At 37.0% G+C, this 25,804-nt stretch overlaps 1 protein-coding gene across 1 annotated transcript; it reads right to left on the bottom strand.

Moving 5' to 3' along the window:
- Nucleotides 1-2,454: 2,454 nt before the first annotated feature.
- On the bottom strand, nt 2,455-25,804 carry LOC141394636 (sodium- and chloride-dependent neutral and basic amino acid transporter B(0+)-like). Its single transcript, XM_073969359.1, has 11 exons — nt 25,503-25,804; nt 16,395-16,529; nt 16,176-16,330; nt 16,050-16,086; nt 15,955-15,991; nt 15,772-15,898; nt 15,384-15,711; nt 6,879-7,027; nt 6,692-6,820; nt 3,026-3,232; nt 2,455-2,873 (listed from the first exon to the last, which is right to left on the bottom strand). The coding sequence occupies exons 1-11, from the start codon at nt 25,663-25,665 to the stop codon at nt 2,562-2,564; spliced, it is 1,779 nt and encodes a 592-aa protein (XP_073825460.1). The 5' UTR covers nt 25,666-25,804; the 3' UTR covers nt 2,455-2,561.

Raw genomic sequence — 25,804 nt, forward strand, 5'->3', positions numbered from 1 at the left:
TATTTTGGCTGGGGAGCCTTATTCATGCCTTGTAGTTTTTTAGCGCTCACACATATGTACATTTAATTATAGTTATATATAATTATAGTTATAAGATTTGAATTGTAATATTTTAAGATACATTTCCTGATTCGAAGACCACATTTGTAGTTATTGCATGTTGTGATATTAATAGGCCAAATGGCTTCTTCGCAACAACAAAATAAATAAATAAATAAATAATAAAGAAAGGTTTTTGAAATTCGAACTAAAAGTGTACGAAAAGTACTAAATATAGTACAATTTGGATTTGAATTAACGAATAGAGCTGACATTTGGAATGAGGGTCACTGATATGGAGTAAGAAAGATGTACCAAAGGTCGAAAAGTCCTAAATGGTAGTGAGTTTAGTATGATTTGGATTTGGGTGAACGGATAGAGCTGAAATCCTGAAACTTGGAATTAAGATTACTGTTAGAATGTAGAAATGAGATATGGAGGTAACTTTGGAAAATCAAACTAATGTGCACGAAGCAGGACTAAATGGTACTAAATTCTATACAATTTGTGTTTGCGTGAACAGATTTAGGTGAACGGAAGGAACTGAGGTATGAAAGTTTTTTTTTGGAAACTCGTGTAGGAAAAGTGGTAAATAGTACAAAATTTCAATTCGATTTTATTTAAATTGTAATTCAAAGCCCATCAGTGTAAATTACAAAATACATAAGAATTGCTTAACCAATAAAAGGAAAAACTACTCGAAAAAAATTTGGTACCTTTTGTTATTTGCTATATTGTACAGAATTTTGTACAATATGTGATTTTGTAAAGGGGTAGAACTGGAATTTTTAAATTTGAAATTCGATACTGGATTTGAAAATCGGTATTAGATTAGCAATTGTTGTTTAGAGTGGAGGTAGGGGGGAGGTTTTGAAAATTCGAACATATTAATACAAAAAGTACTAAATAGTACTATAATTGGTTTCAGGGGAACATATAAAGCTGGAAAAGTGAATTGCGGTTGGGATATATGTTGGATATAAGGAAGTAAGTTTTGAAACGTTTAATTATGTGTACGAAAAGTTTGGTAACATGTTGGTTCCTAAACAATTTTGGTAATATCGACACCTCCAAATAATAGTATGCTAAGTCTAAAAAGTGAGTTTTGCAGGAGAAGCTTTCAAAGTGTGGACATTTTTTGAACTTCAGTACTATGCTAAGTCAATATTTGTTTATAACTTCTGTTCGGATTGACCGATCATTACCAAAATTTGACAGAATTTAAGTTAAAGGACGTTCGACACCTCCAAATAATAGTTTGCTAATTCTGAACAGTGAGTTTTGCAGGACAAGCTCTAAAAGTTTGGAAATTTCTTTGACCTTCAGTACTATGCTAAGTAAATATTTGTTTATAACTTCTGTTCGGATTGTCCGATTATTACCAAAATTTGACAGAATTTATGTTAAAGGACGTTAAATATAAAAATGTAAAGAACTTGAAAACATGCTAAGTCGACTTAGCATACTATTGTTTGGAGGCGTCGATATGTAAACGGTTAAAGTGAGAAATACCTTGAGATAAAGTTCGGAGTTTGAAAAATTGTACTGAATATTGTTCCATTGATTTTATGTTAACACGAAGGCGTTTCTAAATAATGTACTGGAATTATGTAGTCAAACGTGAAGTATCTTTTCAAAAAATGTTTTTTGTTTTTTGTATGATAATTTGGAAACATGGTCCAATACGACAATTTTGTTAACTACAAAGTTTTCACCCCCTGATAATAAAAAGGTGCGATAGCAGATATGTTTTTTTTGGAATTAAAGGAATTAAATCTATTAAACGTTGGTATTAAAAATAGGTTGCAGTACAACAGAATCGCCAGTGTTCACCACCTTCATATTAAATATTGTTCATATATATTTTATGCCCTTTCCGCATACGAAGTAGTGGGCATTTGCTAGTATATAATATATTATGTCGATCGATTAACGTTAACCCGTGCCAGCGGAGCGATCTATGTTTCCATAGTAAATGTGAATTTTCACTAAAATGATCTAAAGGCGGCATTTATAGTCCAATCGATGCAAAAACTTTACCAATTCATTGATTTTTATGATTTTGTTTCATTTTATTTAGATAAAATTGCACAGAATTATGTTGAAATCGGTTCAGATTTGTATATAGCGCCCATATATATTTTCTTATGAAATTCGAACAAATAGCGGCCTATAGCAATACTGACCTATTTTAATATTATTTCGATATAAATTCGTCCGATATCATGAGTATGTACAACTACTTTCAGATTTGATAAGCTCCTAAGCAGTAATATGTACCGGAATCGTGAAAGGTGGTCAATAAATCCACTGTTTTACTCCTCCGAGGAATAAGTTAGGAAGGGAAAGTTTTATACTTCCGCCCGACTTTGATCTCATCCTTTTTGGTTTGAATTACAATATAAGTGAACCTTTAAAAAAGCATAATATTACAGTCTTTATTGCATAATCTATAATAATAATTTTATAAATAATTTAATTGAATTTATTATTTAAAAATGTTTTTTTTTTTTTTAATAATATTAAGCATTTTCAACATTCTGATCATCAAATGTTTCATCATCCCATTTGAGATCGGTCAACGGATGTGTCATATTGGAACTATTAACAGTTTCTTCATAACGTATACGCTCTTCAGGTTCCACAGGATACCAATCGTTGGGACGACAACATTTCAGAAAACGTTCTTTCAAAGTACCCTGCGATTTGTAAAGTGTATAAATAATGCAACCGGGAATGGAACACCAAGGTAAAGTTTTCATGAACATGTCAAATCCATTAGGAGCTCGACTACTAAAGGCATAATTAAATACCACAATAAATAATACAGCGACCTAAAAGTAAAATATTAAGAAAATTTATTCAAATGAAATCATTAATAATTTATGTATCTAGATTAAGTGTTTTAAAAGGATTTATTTTGACACCTTTTCATTAATTGGATGTCAAATGGACCTGTATAGAATTCTTCCTCTAAACAACTTACCAATACTACCAACATGCACAGTGGAGCATAAAATCGTAAAATATAAACATCAATTGTGTCGAAACGTTTATTAGTCATAAAATAAATATCACGTTGAAAACGTTCACGGCCATAGATCCATGTTACCAATAAAATGAGGAGTAGATTTATAAGCGATTGACTAATAAATGTTTCCATAATTAGATTCACACTCGATTCGTAGCCACTCTGAAATACATAAATAAAGATTTAGAAATATATGATGACACACAGTTCATACGAAAAAATATAAATATCCACCACTACGTGATAAAAGTTTAGCCCACAGTCGTGCACTTTTTATGGATCCTAAAGATACACTTGTCATTTTGTCTGGCTCATTTCTTACAAAACGTCAAAAAGAAAAAATTTACCGTTGTAAAGAGGGTCGCTAGGACAACCTACTGAAAAAATGTCAACACGATCCGAGAGGAGCTCTTAAACTTCACTTCTTACGAACTTTGTGTGGGAGGTACCCGAAAGAGTGGGCCGATATGGCCTATCTTTGAACTGAAACTAAGTTTGGGCTAAATATTACGAAGTACAAAATTTGGTTCGAATCGTGCGCACCATCTGGCCAGACAGACTGACTGACGGACATGGCTAAATCGACTCCAAATTGTCTGAAACGAACTTCGTCCAAACATACTTGGTGTCTAAAACCGTTATTTCAATTAGGCACATTTTTGTTCGTATCAAAGTGTATATACCCTTGTTAGCATAAATGCTGAGGGTATAATGAGCGGCCCCTTGGATTACGAATTATCGAGATTCTACTGTATATAAATATAGAAAATCGTCTTCAAGGGCAAATTCGCAAAAAAAAAAAAATTAAAACAGTCGATTTTTCATGTTGTTTATTATTTACAGCCTAAAAATATGCTACAACTTTTCATAAATTGCATAAATGAAATTGGTAGCCCACAATATAAAGGTGACACGACTCACGGTAGAGAAAATAATCATTCTGGCATGTCTTAGAATAGCCAGCCCCTCAGAGAAAATTACTCTTGCTTCCGGACTGATCGAAGTAGATAACATTTTGTTGAAATGTAATTTGAGTCTGCAGAATTTGTGGTATTGAAAATGGGTCATATAAATCCACGTCTTTGTACCCGGTTTAAGGTATTTCAGCCACATTTTCCAATCGAATTGACCACATCCCTCATATAAGGTTTTGAAATATTATATACATATTTACCCTGGGGACAATAAACGCCCCCATATAACGGTACCTTCAGATTTAAGGCATGTTGAAGGTTTCAGCCATATTTGTATCCTCAGCCTTTGACATTATTAAAATGTGTATCATCGAAATAATGATTTTGGACCCCATGTAGTACCCAGGTTCTAATAAGGACTGTACCGTCCACTCCTTTGGCACAAGTGCAATTTACAGACATGTCTCGAATCGTTTTGAAATCAGGTTGTCCTCGCAGCACCTATTGGGCAAATCCATAGTTCTTGAGAGAATGGCTCACAAATATTTACGAAACTTTCAACATAGTAACATGTTTTCCAAACGTTTATCACGTTCCATTAAGTTCCATGCCGGATAACACATTCGGGTATATCCCTCACAAAAGCTCAATATTTTTGGCATAAGTACAGTTTAAGGGCTGTTAAAGGATCGTTTTGCAATTTTTATCGAGGGTGATACTTGTATTCCTATCCATGCTTCCAGACATAATGGTCAAAAAGCTCTAAGAAATCGTCACCCACCTAAATCTCAAACGTACATTAAGTTCCAAGAAGGTCTATATCGGACAACAGATTCGCGTACCTCCTTCACAAAAGTTTAAAATTTTAATTTAAGTGCAGTTGAAGGATGTTCGAGGATGGCTTTGAAATTTTTGAAGAATGTAGTTCTTGTGCTGTTTACAATGATGTAATTTTTTCGTGAGCATGTCCATGCTTCCGGACATAATGGACAAAAAGCTCTACGGTGACCAACTTAAATTGTTGGTTGGCACGATAACTATCGAAGGGAATGACTCCCAAAATTAGTTCTAGTGCCAAGATGGAAAATGTCCGTGCATTTCTTCCGCAAAAGTTCAACACCTTTGCACCTTTATCCTGTTTAAGGCCACTTCTCGGATAGTGTGGAAATTTTAATAGCGGGAAGTCATAGCAATTAATACCCGTAGGTGTTTGTCAGTTCACCTACCGAGGATCAAATCTCCCGAAGAGCAGACACAGCAAAAGCGACGAAGAGGAAAAAGAACCACGCAAAGGAGATTGTTCCGAGAATCCTATGGCAGAGGGCGACAAAGTGAGCTCGTACGTGCGCCCGGCCGTGGTATCGACTGCAGAGATTGGGGACCAATAGAGGTTCCGGCAACCTACCAAAGACTATTTTCCAGCCATTGAGGAAATGACCAACATCAAGATTTTGGATCAGGGGGTTAATCCAATTCAAATCTTTAGCAGCGGGGTCAAAGGGACATGATGGTGTTAAAATTTGCCCAGCATGTAAACATTGTCGCCCTCACAGATTTTGTTAGCAGATCTCTACGGGAAAGCGTCAAAATCAAGATTGCGAGGAAAGACCAAATTCATAATTTAACTAACCATTTGTCGAAGGTTGGGGCAGGAAGCTCGAGACGAATCGCATGCTCGAAGTCTTTGGTCGCTAAAACAAGGCTTTGGGAGAAACACAGGGAGAAGCAGTCTGGCAGTGCCTTTTACATCTCCCAAAGCAGCAAAGTGAGGTTTGGAGTGGACGAGGAAGTCAAAATAAACAGCGAGGAGGTAATACCTCAAACCTACAAGGAAGGGGTAAGCGGTACTGAAATCAGTGACTCCCAAGAAGCCCGCTTTCTGGACGACCAATGATCCGGTTTAAGTGTATGCCCACCTCTTTTCAACCTAACTTAATCCGGTTTAAGCCGGGGGAAGTCGGCCCCCTGACGTCTCACTAATGCAGCCACACTGCTGGTTGTACTGGATTGTTTGGATTGCTTCTGTACCACTTCCCTTGTTGCCGGGAGCGGCCTTTAAGCCAGTCCCTCAACTTGGGCAGATGCAGGCTCCTCAACCTGGGCCGATGCTTGGATTTCTGAACTAGTTTCTGGCGATTTTGCTTTTGCGCTTAGACCTGGCTTGATCTTGGCAGACTTCAGCTTTTCCAATTCCGCCTCGATATAGTCCATTGTTGAACTAAACTTTTCTCTAATAGTTTTGTGTAGGTTCTGAGCTATGTATGGATCATCCTCTGGCAAAGACGGGTCATTGCGGATCTTGTTTTCCGCTTTTTCAAACGTCTGCCAGAGTACTGTTAGCTCATTACGCTTGCCCATGAAGAACTCTTCCGTTCTTCTGTCAAGCGGAGCCTTGTTTATTGTCGACACGAATTTGTCGAAATTGTTGTTGTTATCGATTTTCTCGATCGTGTGGATTTTTTTTGTTGCTAGGGGAAGACAATACTTGCTGAGATATTTGTCCCGAAAACGTCCTAACATCTATCGCTCCAAAGTTTTTAGAAGTCTTGGTTACATGAATTTTGTTTACCGATACCTTAAAAGCCTTAGTACATAAGCGGCTGGCTTTTATTCTTAAATTATGTTTCGTTTAAGAAAAATTACTTGAGTAAGGATACCATGCAGCTTATGTACCACTTATGTTTTTATTTTGTTCTTTCATACATACCAATGATGAAAAATATAGAGACAATACCGCCATAGCTGTTATTATATAACAGGTAATACGTAATTTGTGTTCTCTCAGAAAAACAAATTCATCAAAAATACTCGTCAGAATAGAATGTAATTGAATAACCTGCAAATAAAGATAACGATTTTTCAAACAATTTTGATCGAAAACAATTTTAACTTACCATCAAAACTACAGCTGCTGTAAACAACATAGCATAAAATAGAATACACCATAAGTTGGGCCAAGCAAATGCTGCCAGTGAACTACCGCTGTGAAGGAAAAATGTTCCAAATTGAGTCTGTTGTCGAAAGAAAAGGTCATCGGTTGAAGCTGTAACGAGAGAAGTGATGAAATAGAAATCAACTTTCAGCTGGGAAAGGGTTTGCTTGACACCAACAAAAGTAAAGCGGTTATACATTTGAGTAGTTCTCATTAAAAAATAATAATATGATCATTTGGTCCTAGGGAAGAGTTTCTTTAAAAAATCCCACTTTAAAGCAGTGATGATAATACCGCCATGTTAGATTCGGCTTGCGGAAAGAAAATATGAGAGTGCTGATATTGAAACTACAGGACTAACGTTTATCAATGCCGATTAGTTCTGCCTTTCAAGGCAAGATGCCATTGAGACAACAAGATTCACAAATACAGTTTTCATCAATTCTATCCTCAGTACCTCACCAGGTATGCAAAATAAAAGCGAAAATCATGGTTAATAGAAGAGAGCTGCACTTATAAAAGAACATTGTATATATTTGAATCTTGATCTATAACTGCCTCAAAGGCCTCGAGGTTATGGATGTTCTTGCGTGATGAATGTCAAAAATGGGTGATATGGTGTTTGGAAGTGATTTTGGTCCAGCGACAGCCCGATGAAGGGATGACCGGGCAGTTGGGAGATGCATTGACGTTGTGGTTACCCGATGCGGACACTTAAGTCAATGATAGCTTTGGCACAGCAGAGACCCAATATGCGCTGATTTCTTGTCTTAAAGCAGAGGGCATGTTTTACAACCTCACTTGACTCAGACGGCAACTCAACCAACTATGCAACCAGTGGCGACGCTATGCTCGCTGATGTCGCGCCTTGAAGGCAAGTCAACCCCACTTGGCTCAGATGACAACACAAGAAGCTACAACAGGGGCGGTCCAACGCATGCTTATTTTAAAGCCAAGAGTACGCTTTATAACCCCACTTGACACAGACGACAACATTAGAGATGGTATTTACCGGGTATTTACCCGGTAAATACCCACACGGTGGGTAAATACCGGGTAAATAGCCATTTGTGGGTATTTATTTGGGTATTTACTATATTGAATGGCAAATACAACATTTTACACCCTATTCCTGGGTTTAGGTTGTAAATTCGTTTCAAAATGGATAGTTTTACAATACTTTAAACTAGTGGGTAAATACTTGGGTAAATACCCGAGTATTTACCCAAGTGTTGGGTAAAAACTCTTTAACTACCGAACCACTTGACGTAGGCTGACAAAATTTGGCTTACATCTTTCTTATGTCAATAGAACTTCTGGTACTGAACATGGGGTCTCTGGGTCCATGTTTTGATATAGCCCCCATATAACCGTACCTCCCGATTTAAGGTATTTTTTGTCCATTAGCCACATTTTACAATAATATTGGCTGTAGCTTGGCACAGTGAGCTCTCAATATGTAGAAAATATCCTTGCAAAAATTTGTCAATATAGATCCACGTTTTCCAATAGCCCCCATATAAGGGTACCCCGATTTCGAGTATTTACCCAAATGTTGGGTAAAAACTCTTTAACTGCCGAACCACTTGACGTAGGCTGACAAAACTTGGCATAAATATTACTTATGTCAAAAGAACTTTTGGTACTGAACATGGGGTTTCTGGGTCCATGTTTTGATATAGCCCCCATATAACCGTACCTCCCGATTTAAGGTATTTTTTGTCCATTAGCCACATTTTACAATAATATTGGCTGTAGCTTGGCACAGTGAGTTCTCAATATGTAGAAAATATCCTTGAACAATTTGTCAATATAGGTCCACGTTTTCCAATAGCCCCCATATAAGGGTACCGGGATTTCGAGTATTTACCCAAATTTTGGGTAAAAACTCTTTAACTGCCGAACCACTTGACGTAGGCTGACGAAATTTGGCTCAAATCTTTCTTATGTCAAAAGAACTTCTGGTACTGAACATGGGGTCTCTGGGTCCATGGTTTGATATAGCCCCCATATAGCCGTACCTCCCGATTTAAGGTTTTTTTCATCTATTAGCCACATTTTACAACCAAATTGGCTGTAATTTGGCACAGTGAGTCCTGAGTATAATATATCCTTGCACATATTTGTCAACGTAGGTCCACGTTTTCCTGTAGCCCCCATATAAGGGTACCCCGATTTCGAGTATTTACCCAAATATGGGTAAAAACTCATTAACTGTCGAACCACTTGACGTTGGCTGACAAAATTTGGCTCAAAACTTTCTTATATCAATAGTAATAAAGGTATTGAAAATGGAGTCCCTGGGTCCATGTTTTGATATAGGCCCCATATAGCCGTACCTCCCGATTTAAGGTATTTTTAACTATTAGCCACATTTTACGATCATACTGACTGTAATTTGGTACAGCGAGTTCCCAATATGTATAAAATATCCTTGCAAAAAATTGTCGACGTAGGTCCACGTTTTCTTGTAGCCCCAATATGGGTTTCTGAAATCGGGAGGTACCGCTATATCAAAAAGTGGACCCAGGGACTCCATTTTCAATACCTTTAATACTATTAATATAAGAAAGTTTTGAGCCAAATTTTGTCAGCCAACGTCAAGTGGTTCGACAGTTAATGAGTTTTTACCCACTTTTGGGTAAATACTCGAAATCGGGGTACCCTTATATGGGGGCTACAGGAAAACGTGGACCTACGTTGACAAATATGTGCAAGGATATATAATACTTCTTGAGGACTCACTGTGCCAAATTGCAGCCAAGTTGGTTGTAAAATTCGGCTAATAGATGAAAAATACTTAAATCGGGAGGTACGGCTGTATATGGGGGTTAAACCAAAACATGGACCCAGGGACTCCATGTTCAATACGTTTAATACTATTGGTATAAGAAAGTTTTGAGCCAAGTTTTGTCAGCCTACGTCAAGTGGTTCGGCAGTTAAAGAGTTTTTACCCAAAATTTGGGTAAATACTCAGAATCGGGGTATCCTTATATGGGGGCTATTAGAAAACGTGGATCTATGTTGACAAATTTTTGCAAGGATATTTTCTACATATTGAGAACTCACTGTGCCAAATTTCAGCCACTATGATTGTACAATGAGGCAAATAGACAAAAAATACCTTAAATCGGGAGGTACGGTTATATGGGGGCTATAGCAAAACATGGACCCAGAGACCCCATGTTCAGTACCAAAAGTAAGATGTATGCCAAGTTTTGTCAGCCTACGTCAAGTGGTTCGGCAGTTAAAGAGTTTTTACCCAACATTTGGGTAAATACTCGAAATCGGGGTACCCTTATATGGGGGCTATTAGAAAGCGTGGACCTATGTTGACAGATATTTGCAAGGATATTTTCTACATATTGAGAACTCACTGTGCCAAATTTTAGCCACTATGATTGTACAATGAGGCAAATAGACAAAAAATACCTTAAATCGGGAGGTAGGGTTATATGGGGGCTATATCAAAACATGGACCCAGAGACCCCATTTTCAATGCTAGATATTCTCTTGACATAAGTAAGACTTATGCCAAGTTTTATCAGCCTATGTCAAGTGGTTCGGCAGTTAAAGAGTTTTTACCCAACATTTGGGTAAATACTCGGGTATTTACCCAAGTATTTACCCACTTGTTTAAAGTATTGTAAAACTATCCATTTTGAATCGATTTCATAACCTAAACCCAGAAATAGGGTCTAAGATGTTGTATTAGCGATTCAATATAGTAAATACCCAAATAAATACCCACAAATGGGTATTTACCCGGTATTTACCCAATTTACCCAATTTACCGGGTATTTACCCATTGGGTATTTACCCACTGTCCATCTCTAGACAACATAACCAGCTACGACAGTGGAAGTCCAATGGACGCCGCTCTTCAGGATTTGCAATCCAACTTGACTCAGACGACAGCACAACCAAAATGCCCTTACGATGATCAAAACTATCTTCTGTTCAAGCCGAGGGCACTGTTTGCATCCCCACTCGACTTAACAGAAACTAAACCAAATCTATTTTCACTGGTAGTCGAGGGCTTGTTTAACAACCCCACTCGACTAAGCACAAATAAACTCCACTTGACTCAGCAACCGTCCACAGACGATTGTTCCGATTATCTTATTATAGTATGTCAAGCGGTCACGCGGACTTAATAAAGCTGAGGGGTTAAGTGGTTTATCCTAAGCATGACAGTTGGCGTATCATTAATGCTTAAGATGTCTACCACTATTCCGTTGTCCAGCAATTGGCTTCTATACAAGAATCATAAATCAATCAATACGATCGAAGTTGATCGCGTTCTATATATTCCTCTTAGCGGGTCTTCTGAAAGTTCCCTCAGCACCAATATTTGTCTTATTCCTAAGCATGACGCAAATATTCTTCGCTTCCATATCTTTTTATTTGAGCTGACGATATGTCAACCGAAGAGGCGAAAGAATAAGCGATGATAGGTCGGATAACTTTTTTGAACATAACGGCATGTTAACTTCTGACGATAGTCCTCCTCTGTAACAAATTTTTAAAATTCATCTTCTTTTCCGTTACTCAAAAAAAGAGTTAGAGAATCGCACTACAGGTCTTCGAGTTTGGGACAATAAGCGCATTTTTCCAAGTCGAATGAACATTACCGATGTTTTGGCAGTGGTTGAAGAGTAAGTATAACTGGGTATCCTGCTTTCTACAAAGCAATGTGCGGGATTTTGTCAATGTCACAAATATTGTTAGACGATCTTTTTGCTATTGCTTATCTGACCCTGTCTGGATCAACGAATCCTCTATCATTCCATATTCCATCGTATTGTTTATTGTTGTTGCATCGGCTTTTATCTCATCGCGGAATTCTACCAAGGACGTGATGTTCTTCATTCCTTCTTCTGCCACATCGACAAGGTATTCTTTAAAGATTCCTCCATTTGATTGATATGCTGAATGTGGTCTGTCAGAATTTCGGCTTTTTATACCCTCCACCATAATATGGAGGGTATAATTAAATTTGTCATTCCGTTTGTAACACATCGAAATATTCATCGGAGACCCTATAAAGTTTGTGGCATATATATTCTTGATCAGGGTAAAACTCTAAGTCGATATAACCATGTCCGTCTGTCCGCCCGTCTGTCTGTCCGTCTGTTGAAATCAAGATACAGCTAGCAATTTTTAAGACAGAGCTTTGTAATTTGGTACAGCAGTTTCTATTACTCCTAGGATGTTTGGCACTGCAAATGGGCCTTTTAGCTTCATTATCACACCAAAATGGCTGAAATTTGGTACTTAGTCTTCGTTGGGGCTTTAAAACTTCCTCCCAGAATTTTGGTATAGGTCCACGGTACTTCCCGATTTTGGGTATTTTGAAGTTTGTGGCATCAATATTCCACTGAAATTGTAGAAATTTGGTATTTAGTCTTCATTTGGGGTATAAAACTTTCCATATGAAATATGTCGGTATAGGTCCATGCCTTCATATAGTCTCCGTAGGACAATACCTCCCAAATTTCGGTATTTTGAAGGTTGTGGGCTCAATATTCCTGTAAAATGGCTAAAATTTGGTACTTAGTCTTCGTTGGGCGTTTAATATATTTTATATATTTATTTATACAGCCCCCATAGAAGCGTACCTCTTGATTTTCGGTATTTTGAAGGTTGTGGCCACAAAAATTCACCGAAATGGCTAAAATTTTGTATTTAGTCTTCATCGGGAGTATACAACTTTGTATATGAAATTTTTATACCCTCAGCATTTATGCTAACGAGGGTATATACACTTTCATACGGGCAAAATGTGCCTCATCGAAATAATGGTTTTAGACCCCAAGTATGTTTGGACGAAATGTGTTTCAGACAATTTGGAGTCGATTGAGCAATGTCCGTCCGTCTGTCTGTCTGGCTGGCTGGAGCGCACGATAACTCTCGAACGGATGAACCGATCCGGTTCAAATTTTGGCTTTCGTAATATTTTTCCCAAACTTATTTTAAGTTCGAAGATAAGCTATATCGGTCCACTCCTTCCGGTACCTCCCCCACAAAAGTTCGAAAATGTTCGGAAAATTTGTGCGCACGATAACTCTTGAAGGGAGTAACCGATTTGGTCCATACTTTGCCCATCGTGGAGCGTGTACCAGACTTAGATCAGGTTTTAATATGGACTCAATCGGCCACTCCGTCGGGTACCTCCCACACAAAAATTTGGAAAAGTTCAGTTTAGGACCATCTCTCGAACCGCTTTGATTTTTGCGTTAGCAACTTGTATTCACTGCCCTCCTTACGACGGTATAAGTTTAATTAGGGGCAAGTCCATACTTCCTGAGAAAAGAGCCTGAAAGTTGCAAAAAACCCCTATGACACCGTTTGAGGAGGTTGGAGGGCAAAATAACTCTCAAACAGGTCTGCCGATTCGGTCCAAAGTTTGGCGTTAGTAATATTTTGTCCAAACATAGTTTAAGTTCGAAGATAAGCCATATCGGTCCACTCCTTCAGGTACCTCCCCCACAAAAGTTCAAAAATGTTCGGAAAAATTGTGCGTACGATAACTCTTGAAGAGAGTGGCCGAATTGGACCATACTTTACACATCATAATATATCTACCAGATATAGATCAGGTTCAAATATGGACTATATTTGTCCACTCTATCCGGTACCTCCCACACAAAATTTCGGATACATGTTCACTTTAAGACCTGCTTTCGAATCGCTTTGATTTTTGTTGAATCAACTTGCATTGCTGCCTCAATTGCGATGGTAAAAGTTGTTTCAGGGGCAAGTCCATACTTCTTGAGCAAACATCCCTGAAGTTGTAAAAAACCCCTATGGTACCATATGTAGTGGCTGCAGATCCATTCTTTTTAGTATCTCCTCCGCAAAACTTTTGATCTATAATCCTAATCAACATTTTTGTTTTTCAAACGCGCAAAATCTTTAAAACTCCCTAAATACATGCGTTTTTTGGGAAAAAATTGTTTCAATATACACAGGCTGAGGGTATATCTCTGTCGGCAAAGCCGACTGATACTTTTTTACTTGTTTATTTTGAAGTTTGTGGCAACACACCGAAATTTTGATATTTGGCATTTAGTCTTCGTTGGGGGTATAAAACTTTCCCCCAGCAATTCTTCGGTACCGGTTCACGCCTTAGTATAGCCCCCATAGAACGGTACCCCCGATTTTCGGTATTTTGAAGGTTGTGACCACAATAATCCAACGAAATGGCTGAAATTTTGTATTTAGTCTTCGTAGGGTGTATTCAACTTTCCCCTCTAAATTTGTCGGTAAATGTCCACGCCTTCATATAGACCCATAGGACGATATATCCCAATTTTTGATTTTTTAAAGATTGTGGCCTCAATATTGCTACGAAATAGATAAAATTTGGTATTTAGTCTTTGTTGGGGATACAAAACATTCCACCTGAAATTTTTAGGTATTGCCCTTAAAGAACGGTTCATCTCGATTTTCGGTACTTTAAAGGTTTGTGACCACAACCTTCAAAAAACCGAAAATCAGCCACCGAAATAGCTGAAATTTGGTATTTAGTCTAGGTTGGAAGTAAAAACCTTTCTGACTGAAATTCGTCGGTATACCTCCAGTTTCGATATAGCCTCCCATAGAACGGTACCTTCCGATTTTCGTAATTCGGGGAGTTGTCACGTCAACATCCCACCGAAATTGCTGAATTTTGTTATTTAGGGGGTTATAAAATATTCAAGAAGAAAATTATCAGTATAGGTCCACATATTCCTATATCTCCCAAAGAAGCGTACCTCTTGATTTTCAGTATTTTGAAGGTTTTACCGACATTATCTTACCGAAATATTGAAAGTTTGGTATTTAGTCTTCTTGAGTCTAAAAACTTTCCGCCATAAATTTGTCGGTATAGATCGAAGTTTTGATATAGCCCCCATAGAACGGTTCCTCCCGAATTTCGGTATTTTGAAATTACTGAAATGTTGTATTTAGTCTTCTTCATAAACGAAAGGAAACTAATTGTTCCATTTTACTTAAATATAACTCTTGGTGGAGGGTATAACAAGTTCGGCCCGGCCGAACTTAACGCCGATCTTACTTGTTGTCCATTGTTGTCTGCCTGAAGGAGAGTTCAGTTGTTCTTTTCGCTTTTTCAAAAGTTTTGGAAGTTACTTGGGTGCTTTCTAAGTATAACTTAAAGTGATCCCTCTCGTGGATTCCAATTAACTTCTTGATTATGATGCTTAGATTCCTGATATTCGCTTTGAATATTGGGTAGAGTGCACAATCTATACTTCGCCAGAGTGTATTGCGTAGACTTGTTCGTTAATCTATGAACCTTTTGATGTTCGGTAGGAGATACCAAGAAAATTTTAGTGTGGCTCATTTACAAAGAAAATTTTAGTGTAGCTCATTTACTGGGACAGTGTATTAGTTTCCTGTCTTAACACCACGTTTACAAAAAATATTAAATTGCTTTAGTTAAACAAAGATGAATACTTACATTTCAAATGCAAATTTATGAATTTATCCAACATATCCAAAGCGAAGATGACAAACATTTGTCCAATACCAATTATCCAACTGCTTCGGGTGATATTCGTTCGGAATTTATTAAAACTCGATAATGTTATGAAAAGGCCCCAACCTGGACCAAATGCACTAACTCCATAGGCTGGTAACTTTGCTAATTCTGCAACGAAATCTTTCCAATTTGGTAAAAGTATGCGTCTGTAGTGTGCCATTGTTCCGGGCACGAAAGAATAGCGGAGAATGAACAACAACATGAGACCCAGTACCAACTGGACCGAGTAGCGTATAAATTGACCTATCTGAAGAAAACGTCGGTTTAAATGTTATAGTTCATTTCAATATTATTCCGGCTACCATACTTTTTCCGTTGAAGTTAATTTATAAAATACCAAAGCTATTATGACCCACAGTAGCAGCACACATAAGGCCAAATGCCAGGACATGTGAATATCCAATCCCATGAAATTATATTTGCCAAAAAGATTGCTGAAAACTAAAATCTGTCAGTTAGGAGCAAAAGATGAACGCTTATGGGACTTTACCTAAAATACAAAGACGATGCAACGGATCGATAGCAACCTAAAATAAAAAGAAACCTATGAAGAAAAATGTTACGCATTTCATTTTCGAACATTACCTATTTTACATGAATCTTCATTCACAGTGGGACAAAGCTAAAACAACCAATAAAACCATGGACATGAAAAATATTAATAAAATACGTCAATAGCTCCTATTATTTCCATTCCATACCACAACTTACAAGAACATCCTCTTGTGTCCATTTCCGAATACCCTCACAGCTCCAAGGTAAAGTCGCTTTAAATGAGGCAAACAAATACACCAACGGTATGATGGCAAACACGCTATAATAGATTAAGATACAAACATTCAGGAACAACGTTACATAACCAATGCCTGAAATTAGAGATGCAATTTGTTATTATTGCAATTGAAGTTGATGCTCCTATGGCTTACTTACCTTTAAAGAGCGGACATAATCGTATGGCTGATATAAAACCACTACTCGAAAATTGACCCAAAAATGATTTCACCAGCAGCAATGGAACCACATAAGACGTTAAATTGATCAAATACACTGGCAGAAAGCCACTAACTGGAAGAGGTAAACAAATAAAATAAGAAATGTATTATTTGTTTGCTATATTGTGGGGTTGGGGACAGATGGCTCCTCAAGTAATAAAAGTCACAAACATTTTAAGCCTTTTTGAATCTACCATTTTAACGGGAATGTTTTGTATTCCTAACAAAGACTACGTACCAAATTTCACCTATTCAGTTAGATAATGTGATTAATACCGTCAAAAATCCCAAAATCGGGAGGCACGGTTCAATGGGAGCTATGTCATAACGTGGGCCGTTATAGCCCATTTTTAATACCAAACATTCTAGGAGCAATAGAAACTACTGTACCAAATGTTAAAACTCCATATTAAATATTGCGAAGTGTATCTTGCTTTAAGAAGACATACGGAGGGTGATCGTTATATCGACTTACAATTTTATGCTGATCAAGGGTCTTCCGCGCACAATGGTTCCGATTTTCCTGGTCAAACTCCCAATTTTTTTGTCGTCACCGATTGTTTATTTCTATATGGGATTCGATAGTTATCATATTAAAACTAAGGAAACTCAAACATTTAGGTCGAAATATTGGAAGGTGTGGGCGTGGTGTAGAAAGGAGACATTTTTTCTCATTTTTGGCAAATATTTAATGTTTTGCAAATGTCTGAAGAAATAAATAGCAAACTATAACAGATATTGTGTACATTATTTGTTCTGCCTTTAAGAGCCGCTTTAATGAATTACTGTAACGTTTACACGAAATGGGATATTTTATTATTCCTCAGGTACTATATTATAAGGAAATTCTAACTTTAGTGGAATAGAACATTTAGGGAACAGTATGGAACAAAGTTTCGTTTTCGCAGAATGATGCCTGTGAGTGTCCTCTTTCAGCCCATATATCCCTTTGTACCCGTACCGTTCCACCCGTTTAAAACTTTTTATACTCTCCACCATAATATTGAAATATTCATCGGAGTCCATATAAAGTGCATGTATTCTTGATCAGGGTATAATTCTAAGTCGATATAACAATGTCCGTCTGCCCGTCCGTCTGTTGAAATAAAGATACACCTCGCAATTTGTAAGATAGAGGTTTGTGATTTGGTATAGAAGTTATCTCACCGAAATGGCTGAAAATTGGTGCTTAGTCTTGATTGGGGGTATAAAACATTCCCGCAGTATTTTGTCTGTATATGTCCACGCCTTTATATAGCCCCCATAGAACGGTACCTCCCGATTTGCGGTATTTTGAAGGTTGTGGCCTCAATATTCCACCGAAATGGCTGAAATTTGGTATTTTGTCTTAATTTGGGATATAAAACTTTCTGCCATAAATTTGTCTGTAAGGGTCCACACCATCATATAGCCCCCATAGAACTGTACCCTCCGATTTCCGGTATTTTTAAGGTTGTGGCCACAATAATCCACCGAAATTGCTGAAATTCGGTACTTAGTTTTCTTCATAAACGAAAGGAAACTAATTATTCGGCCCGGCCGAACTTAACAACGTTCTTACATGTTTATATTTATTGAAATTACATGAGTAATCATACAGTGGGTGTCACTGAAATTTGAAAATGTTCATATTAATTTTTCGTTTATTCGTTTATGGCAACAGTTATATTAAAACTAAATGATTTTTTGTGCAAATCTCTTGCTATTGGTCCCCAAAACAATATTCCGTCAAAATATGCAATTTTTATTTGCGATTTATAAAAATACGGTCAAAAATAAGAATTAACTACTTTTTGGGGGTGCCAATAAAAATATTGCAAAAATTACCAAATCGATGGTTTCTTGGAGAATTACCAAGAGTGTGTTCCTGCTTTAATGAGCTTAGTTAAACCAAAAATTAAGGCTCGGCATGTTACACTCCAAGGGTACTGGTGTCCAATTTTTTTTTAAATCTTGATCTTTCGTTGACAGACATTTTTCGAGTTTTTTCTTAAACTGGACCCAAAAAATTTATAAGGGTTGATATCAGGATTTTGGCCCGTGGTATTTATCAGTTTAGTGTTGTTATATTACATCAGCACCTTACACAAATAAGAATTATATGTCATGATCTGGCCTTTGGAATCGTGGTAGTTGAACATGTTTGAGCCTTTTGAATCCCTTTTTACTGACTTTCAGAATAATGACTATTAAATATTTCCTAATGATGCCTGTGGGTATATCTTTCCAATCAATATTATGCCCGTGAACCCGATTTTGCATACGTTTTTCTTTGGTAAAGAATATACTACCCAAAAATTTCGTATCCCAGCTTTTCTAGAACGGGTTTAATTTGCGTATTTGATGGGTTTGATGGGTTTTATTGAATTTGGCACACTTTTTGAGTTTAATTATGATATTAGAGGATAATATCTATACATTTAGTAAAAATGAAGTGATTCCAATACTATTGAGAGAGGAAATAGAGCTTTATTGTAGGTCGTTTCAAATTCTGCACTGAGGGTCTATTTTTCTCTATATGTACATTCCAGAGGTATGTTGATGTTTTCATAGCCAAAATCAGACTGTTTTGCATTGGCCCATTATCCGCCAACACATATTGACTCAATATTCATTTTGCATACTTGTCTGTGTGTTGCAATGGCATGGTGCAATGGCATGCACACCCGCCTTGCACTCAGAAGGTCTGCGGTTCGATTCCCAGGCCAGGCAACATCAAATTTCCAACGGTGGCAAGATCTTCTTCTTCTTTATTTGCATATCCGTTATCCGGATGTTAAGCGATCATACAATATTACATTTGGTTTATGTGGAAAGCGGTAATTGTCGGTTTTTAGCCGCTGTTAGAAGACTGAGTTCATCGCGGTATCCGGTCCAGTCTTGAATATTTTTTAGCCAGGACAATTCTCGTCGACCTCTACCACGTCTTCCTTCAACTTGGGATTTGAGAATGATCTACAGGATCTTATATTTGTTGTTCCTCATCAAATGTCCCAAATAGGAAACTTTTCGGGTTTTAATGGTTTTAATTAGCTGCCGTTGTACATTCATTCTGGTGGCAGGATACCCCTCAGTAATGTTGGCGACATTTCCTGAGTATTTCAGCCATGTAAAACTTCTCTACAAGTGGTGTCGTAAGATACGCCGTTCGGACTCGGCGATAAACAGTAAGTCCCATATCACTGAGCTAATATGAATCGGGGTGCACTCATTGATATGAGAGAAGTCTCCCTTGTCCCGCCTGGGATGTTTGTGGAACATTATTTATATTTATACTTGTCTGTGGCCGATTCGTCATTGTTTATTGTTAATATAGTCTCATGCGTTTTTTACCTGTCAGAAGCCAATCCATGACAGAACTTTATCACATCCAATACTGTTAGTCCATAATTAGCCGCAAAAGTCATAAAAATGCATAATGACTACAAAAATTTGCAAAAATTATTATTTTATAGTACTGCTTTCTCGTTGCAAAACATTTATTGTCACCTCAAAGTAGTAGGTAATTCTTATTTTAGTCCGTGTTTGTTATAAATTGCAAAAAAACTGTGTATATTTTGACGGAATATTGTTTTGAGGACCAATAGCAAGAGTATTGCACAAAAAACTGTATAGTTTTTACATAATTTGATGCCATAAACGAACAATTAATATTAGATTTTTTTTTTAAATTTTCGCCTTTGTAATACTTTTGTTGTCTAACTTTATATTCTTGATCAGGGTAAAATTCTAAGTCGGTATAACCATGCTCGTCTGTCCGTCTGTTGAAATCAAGGTACTGCTCGCATATTTTAAGGTAGAGCTTTTTTATTCTGGTATAGAAGTTTCTATTACTGGGATGTTTGGTATTGCAAATGGGCTATATCGGACCACGCCTTAATATAATCCCCATAGAACGTACCTCCCGATTTTCTGTAGTTTGCACGTTATGGCCACAATTATAGAACGGTACATACCAGATTTCGGTATTTTCATTGTTATGTCCCAATATTTCACCGAAATGGCTGAAATTTGGTATTTAGTCTTCGTTGGGGGTGCAAACTTTTCCACCTCAAATTTGTATGCATACGTCCACGCCTTCATATAGCGCCCATAGAACAGTACCTTCCGAATTTCGGTATTTTGGAGGTTAGCCACATTGTTTTACGAAATTGATGGAATTTGGTATTTAGTGTTGTTCATAAACGAAAGGAAACTAATTGTTCAGTTTTACTTCAGTACAACTCGTGGTGGAGGGTATAAAAACTTATCACCGAGCGCCTTAACTAATTTTAAATGGAAGGTGCTTACAGATGAGAAGTTTTTGCAGATTCTGAAACTACAATGCTCATAGATGAAAAATATCAAGAAACAAAAAAAAAAAATCGCCGGAGGGATTTTCAAATAAATCGCGATTTAAGTTCACATTTTTAGGGGTTCTTTAGGTTTTCACGATTTTGCTTGGAATTTATATCAATATATATATATCAATCTCTTGTCTTTATATATGAGAAATTTCCTTTAAAATTTTTTTTGACCTATTAGTGGTCAAAAACTGTCTATTTTTTGTAAAAAGTAGAATTTTGAATTTCGCTGTTCACCATTTTTTTTTTTAAAATTGATATTTTTAAAATTCTCTCGTTTTAAAGCAAGATTATTAGGTACTTAATAAGCCCACAAAAATATATGATGATCGGTTCATTCGTTTTCGCGCTATAGCCAACACCGCAAAACGATTTGTTAAAAAAGGGGGTATCCTCTCAGTGAGGTGGTCGCTGAAAAAGAGAATTACATATTCGTCTGCAAACCTCTGCAACTGGGACCTTTATATATTTGAAGTACTCACTTTTTACTACTCATACAGCAAAAAATATTGATATACACTTTATACCACTTTTTTCACACTCCACTCAATTTAAAATTTGCTTCAGAAAATTAATAAACTTAGTAATAGATGTTTGGGTAAATGTAAACACCATATGATTAATATTTACATGCAAACAAAAGTGTAGCCAAGTTTACTACATCCCAAGAGAACTTAGGAACAACTTTTGCAGCGACCGTTACTTTTAAATTTTAAATATTAACGCATAATATAATTTATAATTTTAGGAAAAAAAAAACACAAAAATACATATTAACTAAAATTGTCGGATTTAAATCCTCATCAGTACCAAAATTCAGATTTTTCTTAATTAATATGTTTTCTATCACTCCCTGTTATTTAATTTGTTCAACGAAGTATTTAGTTTTTACCATTTTTGGCCACGGTCGTGACACTGTGCGACGTCCTCAGGGGAATTCGTCTAACAATTTAAATTTGGTTAAGGCACACCGTGTTATATATTAAAGGGGTTTTTGAAAATTTTGGGCGTATGAACCGACAAAAAATATGGATTTGGATAGAAGCTCAAAAAGGAATGGACCGATATATTCCATTTTGAAAGTGAGTCTTATTTTGGGTGTCTTCCCCCTCGATAGATATCGCGCCCACCTGTCGTTTCAGTTGGTCACCATATAATTCAGAGGTTTTGGACCATTATATCAGGAAGCATGTACTTTCCTACGAAAAACATGATATCGCTGTAAACAGGACCACTAGGTAAAAATTGTCAAGGGATCCTGGCACAGACCCATTACCCGGTTGCTCTGTTTATGATATATGGCGCTTACTATTTTAGCAAATATTTTCGAATTATTGTGGGTGAGGTACCGGAAGGAGTGGACCTACAAGCACCACCTTCGACTTTCATCTAATATTCGAAGAAATATTACGATATGTAAAGTGTGGATCAACTCAGCCACTGCATGGTGTCATAGAGGGGTTTTTTTACCCTTTTCGGGCTGTTTTCTCAAGAAAATTTTTACATTCGAAATTGAGACAGTGAATGAAAGTTGCTTCAACAAAAATCAAAGTGATTCCAGAGCAGTTCTTAAAGTAAAGTTATCCAAAATTTTGTGTGGGAGGTACCCGAAGGAGTGCACAAATATAGTCCATATTGGAACCTGATATATATTTGGTAGATATATTGGAATGTGTGAAGTATGGATCAAATCGGTCACCACCATCAACAGTTATCATGCGCACGATTTTCCGCACATTTTTGAACTCTTGGGGGGAGGTACCTGAAGGAGTGGACTGATATGGCTTATCTTCGAACTTATACTAAGTTTGGACAAAATATTACGAAGGCCAAATTTTGGACCGAATCGGCAGATCCGTTCAAGAGTTATCTTGCGCTCCAACCATTACACACGGTGCCTTAGGGGTTTTTGCACCTTTCAGGCTATTTTCTCAGGAAGTATGTACTTTCCCCTGATGAAACTTGTACTGTCGTATAGAGGTCAGTGAATAGAAGTTGATACAACAAAAATCAAAGCGATTCGAGAGCAGGTCCTAAACTGAATTTTTCCGAAATTTTGTGTGGGAGGTACCCGAAGGAGTGGACGGATTGGGTCAATATTGGAACCTTATCTAAGTGTAGTAGAAATTTAACGATATGCCAAGTAGGGACCAAATCGGTTATTCCCTTTAAGAGTTATCGTGCGCACAAATGTTCCGAACATTTCCGAAGTTTTGTGGGGGAGGTACCGGAGGGAGTGGACCTATATAACGCATCTCCGAACTTAAACTAAGTTTGGACAAAATATTACGAAAGCCAAATTTTGGACCGACTCGGTTGATCCGTTCGAGAGTTATCGTGCGCACCAGCCAGCCAGGCGGACATTGCTAAATCAACTCCAAATTGTCCTACACACATTTCGTCCAAACATACTTGGGGTCTAAAACCATTATTTCGATGAGGCACATTTTGCCCGTATGAAAGTGTATATACATACCCTCGTTAGCATAAATGCTGAGGGTATAATGACGTAATTTCGATCGTAATTAGTGCCCCTTTGTAGGCAATTTGTGTAAAAAATGCATAGTCTTTGAAGTTATTCTCCAACAAATGACTATAAAAACTCATTAACGGTTATGTCTAGAGTACTTACAAACGATTTAATGATATTTGGAAAGTCCTGTATTATCTAGGTTTGCCCCATATTACCCTAGTCTTTAACGTCGTTGCCTTGATAGAGGAAAACATCTGGTCATAGAACAATTTTTTGCAATTTTCTTTGAAAATAGTTTTCTTGAAAACCAAATAGCATCAAATTTGTAGGTAAAAACTTCCTTACCTTTATATGGGGCTATATATAGGTCATATTGACCTGCTGCGAACGAAAAACGTTTCTCTGTAAAATGTTAGTGTCCTATCTTAATAAATAATCATTAAGATTCTTGCAAAAAGAGAAACAAACTTAATATTCTATACAAAACTGAAGAAATGTTAACAGCATCTCAATCAATAAAAGTTACTGCCTTCCTATACCGAACCAATTCAATTCATAGGGACATAACATTTGTATGAAAGATTTGGTATTGAACAAGGACATTCATTTTAGAAACGTGGGTATATACACTTTCATACGGGCAAAATGTGCCCTATCGAAATAATGGTTTTAGACCCCCTGTATGTTTAGACGAAATCCGTTTCAGACAATTTGGAGTCCGTCTGTCTGGCTGGCTGGTGCGCACGATAACTCTCGAACGGATGAACCGATTTGGCCCAAAATTTAGCGTTCGTAATATTTGTTCCAAACATAATTTAAGTTCGAAGATGGATTATGTCGGTCCGCACCTTCAAGTACCTCCCCCACAAAAGTTGAAAGATGTTCGGAAAAATTGTGTGAACGATAGCTTTTAAAGATAGTAACCGATTTGGTCCATACTTTACACATCGTAAAATGTTTATCAGACATAGATGAGGTTCCAATATGGACTCTATCGGTCCACTCCGAAAAGTTCAGTTTAGGACCAGCTCTTGCATGGCTTTGATTTCTGTTGTAACAACTTGTATTTGCTGCTACCCATACGACGGTACATGTTTCATCAGGGGCAAGTTCATACTTCCTGAGAAAATAGCCTGAAAGGTGCAAAACAAAAAACTTATGACACCGTGTGTAGTTTTTGGAGCGCAAGATAACTCTCGATCGGATCTGCCGATTCGGTCCAAAATTTGGCCTTCATAATATCTTGTCCAAAGTTAGTTTATGTTCGAAGATAAGCCATATCGCTCCTCTCCTTCAGGTACCTTCCCCACAAAAGTTCAAAAATTTTCGAAACAATTGTGCGCACGATAACTCTTGAAGGGAGTGACCCATTTGGCCCATACTTTACACATCCTAATATATCTACCAGATATAGATCAAAGATTGTCACATCTCAGAAAATCAGCTTTCAAGAAAAACACATTTTAAGTTGCTGTTTGAAATTTGACTCCTCAACTTAAAGCGATTATTAATAAAAAATATCTACATGGACCATATTCTGCAAAGAGCTAGCTATATCAGTGCTAAATTTCTGTGCAAGATCAAGCATGATTTGAAGTGTTTAGTGCTTCATAAGCTAAAAAAACGTTGTTGCTGCTTTATGCCAATCTCTTAGAAAATAAGCTGTAACTCGCTGAGTTTCAGAGATATCTACATGAAAATTTAACACAAGATAGAGTTGAAGTAGTAGAAAAAATAGAAATTGTTAATTCAGAAAACGCATTTTTTAAGTTATGCCACTCTTAGAGTAAATAAGCGATATGTATGTACATTACAGTTGGGCAATCTCGTTAAATTAAACGATCTCGTTCCATGGACACCGTTGGTTCACACGTTGGTTTTTATGATGTTACTCATTCGTTTTTGAACAAGGACAGTGATCCGGATCGTTCAATTGAACGAGGTTGCCCAACTCTAATGTACATATGTGTGTACTTCTGGGAAACTTGTGGCTTGATTCACTTTGTTTTCTTATCAATTCAATTTAAGTTAGTCTATAAATAAATTATATTTATACAAGAAGACACATCACAAAAAGAGCTGATATTAATCATTATTTTCATTTCAATCCATAATATCCCATGTAATCAACAAATTGGCAAAAATGCTTAGATAGCAGCTATACGCTGCAATACCGACTTATCTCTGACATAATGTGTGGTGGTCTTTGTTCACTTTTACTTTTGTTTACCTCCAGATTCCACTGTCGCTATCCACGTTAGGGCAAAAACGTCTAAACGAAATCCCATGCTTAGACCAGCGTAGAGAAAATCGCTAGCTTTAGACCAATAACCGCGTTTCAAATCGGGCACAAATGGCCGGCCGCCACACTCGTACGATGATTCATAAATCATTATCACTACTTTCGAGTATTTAAATGGCTAGTGAAACTGTATTATTCTTTACTTATTTATTGTTTATTTTCTTTTATTAGAATCTGGGTTATTTGTTCACTTGTTTATTATTTTTCTTTTTGTCACGATGTGGTTTATT

The sequence above is a fragment of the Musca autumnalis genome, unplaced genomic scaffold (genome assembly GCF_047663935.1).
Source record: "Musca autumnalis isolate F117 unplaced genomic scaffold, ASM4766393v1 scaffold_2, whole genome shotgun sequence".
NCBI lineage: Eukaryota > Metazoa > Arthropoda > Insecta > Diptera > Muscidae > Musca > Musca autumnalis.

What these genes read in the sequence shown, in the direction of transcription:
- LOC141394636 (XM_073969359.1), bottom strand. Translation starts at nt 25,665, where the DNA reads ATGATTTATGAATCATCGTACGAGTGTGGCGGCCGGCCATTTGTGCCC. An exon ending in AGCGACAGTGGAATCTGGAG is followed by an intron (nt 16,530 to 25,502) that starts GTAAACAAAAGT and finishes TACCTCTTCCAG; the next exon opens with TTAGTGGCTTTCTGCCAGTG. An exon ending in TGTGCATGTTGGTAGTATTG is followed by an intron (nt 2,874 to 3,025) that starts GTAAGTTGTTTA and finishes TTTTACTTTTAG; the next exon opens with GTCGCTGTATTATTTATTGT.